Source organism: Microtus ochrogaster, chromosome X (genome assembly GCF_000317375.1).
Source record: "Microtus ochrogaster isolate Prairie Vole_2 chromosome X, MicOch1.0, whole genome shotgun sequence".
NCBI lineage: Eukaryota > Metazoa > Chordata > Mammalia > Rodentia > Cricetidae > Microtus > Microtus ochrogaster.
Genome location: NC_022026.1, coordinates 56,775,573 through 56,784,954, shown reverse-complemented (window position 1 = coordinate 56,784,954; position 9,382 = coordinate 56,775,573). Strand labels below are relative to the sequence as shown.

The 9,382-nt window shown below is 37.5% G+C and overlaps 1 protein-coding gene across 7 annotated transcripts in view; it reads right to left on the bottom strand.

Moving 5' to 3' along the window:
* The window catches only part of Wnk3 (WNK lysine deficient protein kinase 3), a 123,828-nt gene that overhangs the window by 80,471 nt on the left and 33,975 nt on the right, over nucleotides 1–9,382 (bottom strand). For all 7 annotated transcript variants that reach the window (XM_026784791.1, XM_026784790.1, XM_026784793.1 and 4 more), the window contains exons 4-5: nucleotides 8,320–8,540; nucleotides 6,658–6,815 (exon numbers count right to left, since the gene is read on the bottom strand). In XM_026784791.1, the coding sequence (XP_026640592.1) occupies nucleotides 6,658–6,815; nucleotides 8,320–8,540 (379 nt within the window). The remainder of the gene's footprint in view (nucleotides 1–6,657; nucleotides 6,816–8,319; nucleotides 8,541–9,382) is intronic.

Below are 9,382 nucleotides of genomic sequence, written 5' to 3'. Positions count from 1 at the left end.
AGAATATTGTATACATAATAAATAAATAAATATTTAAAAAAAAAAAAAGAATATGACTGTGAGAACTTGTACGTGCATGCATGCACGTGTGCACGCACACACACACACAAATAAATGAAATACATTTTAGAAATTCAAATGGAAAAAAGATTTTAAAAAAGCAAATATAGTAACTATTTTTGATTCAGAGAAAAAGTAGCAGTTTGTCTGCTTGTTTCCTTTGAGGCAGGATTTCGTTTATATGCCAAGTTTCAAGACCCTGTTCCAAATTGCCAAATACCTGGGACCACAGACATGTACTACCAGGCCAGGCAAAATAAATATGGTTTTATAAACCTTTGAAGCCCAATATAATGGCCTATGTCTGCAATTATACTACTAGAGAGGTGAAGGCAGAAGTTCAAGGTCACCTTTAGCTACTTACTGAGACTCAATCACAGACAACATAACTTAAAAATAAAGGCTTCTCTATTTCTAGTATTCTGAATTTAATATAGTTCAAAGTCTTCTAAAATGGATAGAAGCCATAAACAAACAGTATGTTTGTGTGTACACATATACAAATGTATAAGATAAGGTCTGGAAATATAAATGAGAAAAGTCAAAATAACTATTCTAAAGAGAAAAAGCAAGAAGGAACTTCAGAAATTCACAAAGGTGATAATAAAATACTTGAAAGGTAGAGAGGGAAAGTTGGGAAACACACAGAAAAGAAGCCAAATTCATCACAATTCCAGGAATGCTGCTCTTTGCAAGGGAGAAGAAGCTGAGAACGCCTCCAAAAGGTAAGTCAGGAGGCCCTGGAGAAAAGACACTGCAGTCCTACTCTTAGAGTAAGTGCATAGTACTGCCAAGTCTCAAAACCAGTTGAAGGAAGACAGTGGATGGGAAAATGGTAAAGACTCCCATTCCTGTCACTGTCTTGGAGAGCAAGGGTTGGCATTATCTTGCAGTGGAAAATAGTTACTGGAAACTGGACTGAACTGAACTGAGGACTCCAAAATGAAGAAAACCTGAAGACAAAAAGCTTCAATTTAGGGGGCTGGAGAGATGGCTCAGTGGTTAAGAGCATTGCCTGTTCTTCCAAAGGTCCTGAGTTCAATTCCCAGCAACCACATGGTGGCTCACAACCATCTGTAATGAGGTCTGCTGCCCTCTTCTGGCCTGCAGACATACACACAGATGGAATATTGTATGCATAATAAATAAATATTTTTTTAAAAAAGCCTCAATTTAACTTACCACAGCCACAGGGCAAGAGACAGTCCTGGAAAACTGGAAGGTCATGATCAACAAGCCAAAGAACCAATAAGCCACTTCTGCAGATGGCAGAAGGCTTGGCTAAAAGAAATGCAAAAGGGGAAAATAACCCTGCTCTCAGCTGAAGTGGCAGACCTCATCAAGTGAGAGTAACACTAGAGTCTGATAGCCTGAGCCTTAGGTCAGAAGGCGATCAACCTCTGCATCCATCTATCTGATATTCTCTTCTATAGAGCTAAACATGTCGGAGCCTCCAGTGGAGTACTTGAAATCCATTGCCTCATCCATCCAAAAGGATGGTTACTATTTAAAAAAATTTGGAAAGAATGAAGACCTGTCTTCCAACTCTCCAGATCTTGACAGCTAGACATTAGAAACAGAATAAATAAAATATATGAACTGCAAAAGGTAAATACTATCCAAAAAACCCTTTAAATCAACAGATTGACTAATGATCTGCATAGAGAATTCCCAAAAATGAAAAGACAGTGGCTGAAGAGATGGCTCTGTTGTTAAGAGCACTTGCTGCTCTCCAGAGGGCATGGGTTCAATTCCCATCATCCACATGTGGCTTACAGTCATCTGTAACACCAGTTCTAGGGGAACTGATGCTCTCATCTCACCTCTGCAGATACCTGGTATGTATACAGTACACATACAGTACAGACAGGCAAAACACTCAGACATATAAAATAAGTCTCAAAAAATTAAAGTGGCCAATAAATATTTGAAATAAAAATGTTCAGCATTTTCACTTTTCGGGGAAATACAAATTAAAACTGCTTCAAGATTCCATCTTACCTTAGCCAGAATGGCTATCAAGAAAACATTAAAGGGGTTTGAGAGATGAGTCAGAAGTTAAGAGTTTATACTACACACACACACACACACACACACACACACACACACACACACACACACACACACACGACAGGGTTTCTCTGTGTAGTCCTGGCTGTCCTAGAATTCATTCTGTAGACCAGGCTGTCCTCATTTAGAGATTCACCTGCCTCTGCCTCCCCAGTACTGGGATTAAATGTGTGTGCCACCACCACCTGGCTTAGAGTGTATATTCTTGCAGATGAGTCAAGTTCAGTTCCCAGCACTGACATTAGGTATGGCTCACAATTACCTATAACTCTAGATCCCTAGGACACAATTCCTTCTTCTGACCTTCACAAGAACCTGCACTTATGTGCCTATAACCACACACAGACATACATGAATAATAAAAAAAATAATAAAAGTAAGGAGTTGGAGAAAGAGATCAGCAGATAAGAGCATTTGCTACTATTTCAGAAGACTCAAGTTTGGTTCCCAGCACCAAGACTCTACATCAATATATCACAGATGGAACTGTACATCTGTGTTTACTGCCACACTATTCACAATAACCACAGTACTCAAATGTCAGTCTATATGTCTACCAACAGATGAATGGAAAAAAGAAAATGTGGTACATATACATAATGGAATTTCATGCAGTCCTAAAATAAAATGATAATGACATTTTCAAGAGAACAGCTATAATTGGAAACCATCATGTTAAAATAAAACAGACGTGGTAAGACAAATACTACATGCTCATATGTGGAACCTAGACTTACAATTACATATGTGAATATATGTATTTGCATGTTTGTATTTATAGGTAACAAAATTAGAAAGAGGATCATGAGAGAAGAATAAGATGTCTTAAGAGAAATGAAGAAAGTAACAAAGATGTGCAATAGGAAGCTGTGGTGCATGCCTCTAATCTCAGCACTCAGGAGACAGAGGCAGGGAGATTTCTGTGAGTTCAAGGCTAGCTTGAACTCCAGGATAGCCAGGGCTACACAGTAAGATGAGACCCTGTCTCAAAATAAACACATATAATAAGAAAACAGAAAAGGAGGAACAAAGGAAACAGACTTAAGGGGGCAGACAGACATGTGAGAGGGCAGAGATAAGGGGAAAAATGAGAATAAATTTACTGGTACAAATGTATAAAGAAAAAGCTACAGTGACACCCGTCATATTATAACCTAAAAATATGAAATAATATCAACAAGAGAAAATTGGGGTTATCAACATTTAATCAGGAACAGAGAAAGGGTTCTGTGAGAAACGATAGGCAGTTAATGGCTGCTGTATGCAGGAATCATATTCCTCAGTGGTGTAGTCACTGGAAAGTTGCTCTTGCTCAAGTGAGTAACACCCCACTCATGCTCAGGCAAGGAACCCAAATTAAGTGCAGTAAGTACAGAATAAAAAGACAGGAAAGTGGGAGGGGATGCAGGAAGGGGTTTAGTGGGATGAATAAGATCAAAGTACATTAATATATGTATAAAACTGTCAAAGAATATATGTATGAAATTGTAAATGAACAAATAAAACTTATATAAAAGAATACAAATGGCTAATAAATACATGAGCTAGAAAGTAAACGGGGAAAAATGTGGGGAGGCAGAAAGTTACAGTGGGGAAAGTTGGAAATGGGGGAAGACTGGGAGAGAAATCAACCAAAATGAAGCATGCATGAAAATGCCATTAACAAACTTATCCCTTTGTAACAATTTAAAAATATAACAAATAAAAACAAAGAATAAACAATATTTTCTAAACATTAACCATAGATTAAGGCATCTCTCGACCCTAATCAGAGAAGCCTGTTTGCGGTAGATAATGATCAACAAAATGACCTACAACTGGCTCAGGTACAAAGAATAAGATTATGAAATATTTAGCCCTAAATGGGGCCTCTATACCACAATTCCTTCTCCTGGGGCTCAAGGATCACTGAGAAAGAGGAGATTGAAAGAGGCAGAGGCAGTGGATAACTACAAGGAAACAGTGTCTTCTAGACACAGCAGGGCAGCTGCACATATAAATTCACAGTAGTTGTAACAGTATGCACAAGCCTAAGCCAGACCAGATCTCAGCATGGAGAGGGGAGTTGAGCAGAAAGTTTCACCCCTAAATGAAGGGCTACTGGGAATTCTTAGCAGCTCATAATGGATCAGAATGGATCAGTTTTCTCTAAAAGTAAAGCCTCTGATAAGTTGGCCATGTTCCAGTAGAAGCATTCAAGAATATCTGAACAGAGCCTAAGCAGTTTGGATGCTCACCTTACTAGACCTGGATGGAGGTGGGTGGTCCTTGGACTTCCCACAGGGCAGGGAACCCTGATTGCCCTTTGGGCTGACAAGGGAGGGGGACTTGATGGGGGGGAGGAGGGGGAGGGAAATGGGAGGCAGTGGCGGGGAGGAGGCAGAAATCCTTAATAAATAAATAAATTTAAAAAAATAATATCTGAACAGCTGGGCAGTGGTGGCGCATGCCTTTAATCCCAGTACTCAGGAGGCAGAGGCAGGCGGATCTCTGTGAGTTCGAGGCCAGCCTGGTCTACAAGAGCTAGTTCCAGGACAGGCTCCAAAACCACAGAGAAACCCTGTCTCGAAAAAACAAAAAAAAAAAAAAAACTATCCAATTATCGTTGTAGTCATTAAATAGAAAATTGCAAATTAATCTGGAAAAATAATTGCCATAAATTGAGACAACCTAAGATCTACTTCTACACCTATCATACTACCTTAAAAAATAAAGACTCATATACTAGATAAATCTGGCAAGATTGGGAATTAATTTGGATCCAAAATTCAAGAAGCTTTGAGAGAGGTACAAATGTAAATTGTGATATGGCATTTTTGTATGTTAATATAAAAATAATAGTCATTCAAAATTGCAATTATGCTAAGGGTATGGATCAGTGGTAGAGCACTTGTATAGTTTTCATTAGGCCCGAAATTTCATCCCCAGAATCACAAAAAGACGTATTATGCACAGAACTTGGGAGGCTAAGGTAGAAATTCATGAGTTCAAGGTCAGCCTCAGTGACACAGTGAAACCGTGATAATGTTATTCTATACATAGAAAACGTCCTGTATAATCTCTCCTCTAACGTCTTCCTGATTTTCTTGGCAATTCATGCCTTTCTCTATATGTAAGTGAAGACAGTTATAGAATTATAATTTATAAATCAAGCACAAAATACTTTTGTACTTGGGGTTCTTTAGATAAAGGACATACACTAATAAGGCATTGCAGTTCTTTTTCTGAGCTCTTATCAGAGGCTGGGAAGAAATTAGGAATTGTTGCTTAATGGGTAAAAGTTGCAATTAAACAGCAGGAAAAAGCTTTGAAATATAGTCCACAGCACAATGACTATAGTCAGTAAAATACAGCATATTATAAAGTAACTTAAAAAGTAAGTTTTAAATGTTTCACCACAAAAAATAATAAGGAAATAAAGTTAGAGGTAAACTACCTTGATTTTACATTGTATATATCATATTGTATCCCATAAATGTATACAATGTCATCTGTCTATTTAAAATAACTTAATTTTAAAAGATTAAAAAATGACTCTTATTATTAACTTCCTGAAACATTAACAATCTCTTTCATGATCTATCTCAAGTCACCCAGCTATATGCGAAGTCGTCTACCCTAAACAATGAAAACACTCCAATTCTACTTTGCATCCCTTACTATACTCCTATCCTTTTATTTTATACTGATTTTTTTTCTTATTTTCTGAATAGGGTTTCATTTTGTAGCCCAGGTTGGCCTCAAACTTACAACCATCTTTCCTTAGTCTCCCAAGTGCTGGGATTACAGGTGTGCACCACCATGTCTTGCTAACTGCTTCTTAATTGATATTATTCTCCTCCTAGAAATGTAAGCTTTCCTAGGGCAGCAAACACTTACTGTCATTGCAGTTCTTGCAATTTCTAACATAAAACATTAATTATATAAGAGATTCACTTGTCAAACTACATGCTGAATTCTATTTCCTAACTGGGCACTCAAAGTATTAAAGTCCTTCAAACTCTTTTAGTTTTATTATCCAGCTTTAAAAATTAAGACCAATCAAACCAGGTGTAGGGGAGCATGCCTTTAATCCCAGCTCGTCATAGGCAGAGGCAGAGCATCTCTTTGACATTGCAGCCAGCCTGATCTATGTAGTGAGTTCCAGGACAGTCAGAGGCACATAGTGAGATGCTGTCTCAGGAAAAAAAAAACAAAAACAAAACAAAAACAAAACAACCAAGACCAAAACTAATATCTAAAATTGTACCATACCTGTACATTTTCTCCAAAACAATATAGAACATTTTATATGACCCTAATAGAGTTCAAGTACATAAATAGAAACCTTTATAAACCTTTTCTAAGTGAATGGTTAAACTAACATTGTTATATAAAAATAAACCATAATGGAGTGGGGACTTTTTCTTTTTTCTTCCACTAAGTCACACCCTTTGTCCTATAATTAAATTCTACTAAGTCAATTTTATCAATTTTAACACAAAATGTGGCAAATCTGTGAAGTAAAATGAATAAAAGTATACCTACACTGGTTACTTTACGGTATATTTGAGCTGCATTCTGGCACTCGGAATATGGATACTCTGAAGTAGCCATTTCCAACATACACATCCCAAAAGCATAAACATCTACAGATTCATCATAGTGTTCTTCATACATCTCTGGAGCCATAAACTCAGGAGTGCCTACAAAATAACACCATAACCATATTTTTATTAAAGAGATATATTAATCAAGATATTCTTTCCCATAAAAAGTATCTATTACTGTCTGCTCTTTCAAAGTAAATCTATAAGTTAGGCTGGGTGTGGTGGTGAACACCTTTAGTCCTGGCATTTGGGAGGCAGAGGTAGATGGACTTCTTTGAGTTTGAGGCCAAGCCTGGTCTACAGAATGTTCCAGGACAGCCAAGGCTATATAGAGAGACTCTATCTCAAAAAAAAAAAAAAAAACAAATTTAACATTTTTACTGATGAAGTACAATTTAAGGTTAAGATGTTAAAAAAAAAATCTAACTTTAGACAGGCATGGTGGCTCACACTTGTAATCCTAGTACTTGCATAGTAACAAGCAAGAAGGTCAGAATTTTAAGGTTATTCTCAGCTACATAGTATTTTCAAGGCCATCTTGGTCTACAATAAAATCCTGTCCTAAGAAAAGAAAAGGCCAGGCACTATGATGCAAGCCTTTGATGCCTGCACTCAGTAGACAGTGGCAGGAGGATCTCTGAATTTGAGGCCAGCCTACTATGCATAGCAAGTTCCAGGTCAGCCAGAACTACTATATAATAAAGAGATCCTGTCTCCAAATAAAAAGATAACTAGATATAGATTAAATCTGATTTTATTTTGCATTTCTGTCGTTTTAATTCAAATTTACATAAATTAATTTAGTAAATTTTCTTCTTTAAGTCTTCAAAATCTTTCAATAATCCTTAATAGATGAGGCTGGAGAGATAGTTCAGCTGTTAAGAGCACTTGTTGGGGTTCAGTTCCTAGAATCCACATGGTGGCTAACAACTGTCTGAAACTCCAACTCTGAGGGCTCCAGCACCATCTTCAGACCTCTGTGGGCACTGTATATGCAGACATACATGTAGGTAAAACACCCATACATGTAAAATAAAGATAAATTAAAAAATTAGTTCTTAATATATTCTATAAAATATACACACTAGGTATTGGAAATAAGTCAGTTTTCATATAACTGGTATTTCAAATCATATTCACAAATATTTCAAAGCAAATTAACAGTTGAATGTGCTGTCTGGGTCCTAAAATCCCAAGACTGGAGTGTTCAAGGTCATATATTACATAGCAAATTTGAGGCCTGCCCAGGTAACAGAAGATCCTGCCTTAATTTTAAAAAAATAGTGTGTGGCCGGGCGGTGGTGGCGCACGCCTTTAATCCCAGCACTGGGGGGGGCAGAGGCAGACGGATCTCTGTGAGTTCAAGGCCAGCCTGGTCTACAAGAGCTAGTTCCAGGACAGGAACCAAAAGCTACAGAGAAACCCTGTCTCGAAAAATCCAAAAAAAAAAAAATAGTGTGTGTGTAACAAAAACAAAACCTTAAAAAACAGGCAGTGTTCAAAATTTTGCCCAAAACTGTAGCTAACTCATCAGCTTTATTCCAGTCCTATACAACTGACAAATCTAACTCCCAGCAGTAAACTGTAAAATACTAGTCACCAATGACACTCTTAGCAAATGATGTGCGCATTAAGGTTGCAAGTCCCAGATCACCAATCTTCACAGATCCAGTGGGTCCTGTGATAAAAATGTTGTCACACTTCAGATCCCGGTGAATAATAGGAGGGGTCCTTGTGTGCAAGAACTGCAATCCTTTTAAAATTTGTCTGCACCAACTTCTTAAGACCTTTGGCTTCATGACTTTAAATCGTTTTAAGTACCTATTCAAAGAAACAAAGATCATGTGTAAACAAACATTCCCAGATTAGTCTATAAGTACCAATATAAGTATGCTGCTCTGCTTATTTACTTACTATGAATACTACCCCTGAATAATTTTTAAGGTTGATTTTTTTTTTGTTTTTACTTATGTATTTGTTAATGTGCACACAAGCGTACATGCCTGTGGGGGTCAGAATAGAGCAATGGCCCACCTTGGGTCTAAAGTTAGACAATTTTGAGTTGCCCAATGTGGAGACCAGGACCTGAACTCTGACCTCTGGAAGAGCAGCAAGTACTCTTAACCAATAAGCCATCTCTCCAGGCCCTGAATTATCTTCTATTGTTTGCTATAGCCAAAAAAAAAAAAAAAAAACCCCAAAAAAAAAAACCAAAAAAAAATCCCACAACCCTACTTAAACCCTCGTTCTCATCTTTCAGTGACCTGACCTACAGTCACTTTACAGGTAACTTAAGTTTACCATCCCACCTCACCTCACATTACATTAAAAAAAATGGTATGACTTATGCCAAAAGATACTCTACAAAGTCTAGTACTTTTAATTCAAAATAAGAACCATACTAGAATGAGGTTGTGGGATGAATACACCATTGTAAAAAGAAAGCCCTTCTCTATGTGTAAATAATTACTTATATATTCACTGGAGGGCATGGCTACATAAAATTTTACTGTAAAATGTTAGGAAAAATGGCTGGGTGGTAGTGGCACACGCCTTTAATCCCAGCACTTGGATCTCTGTGAGTTCGAGGCCAGCCTGGTCTACAAGAGCTAGTTCCAGGACAGGCTCCAAAGCCACAGAGAAACCCTGTCTCAAAAAACAAA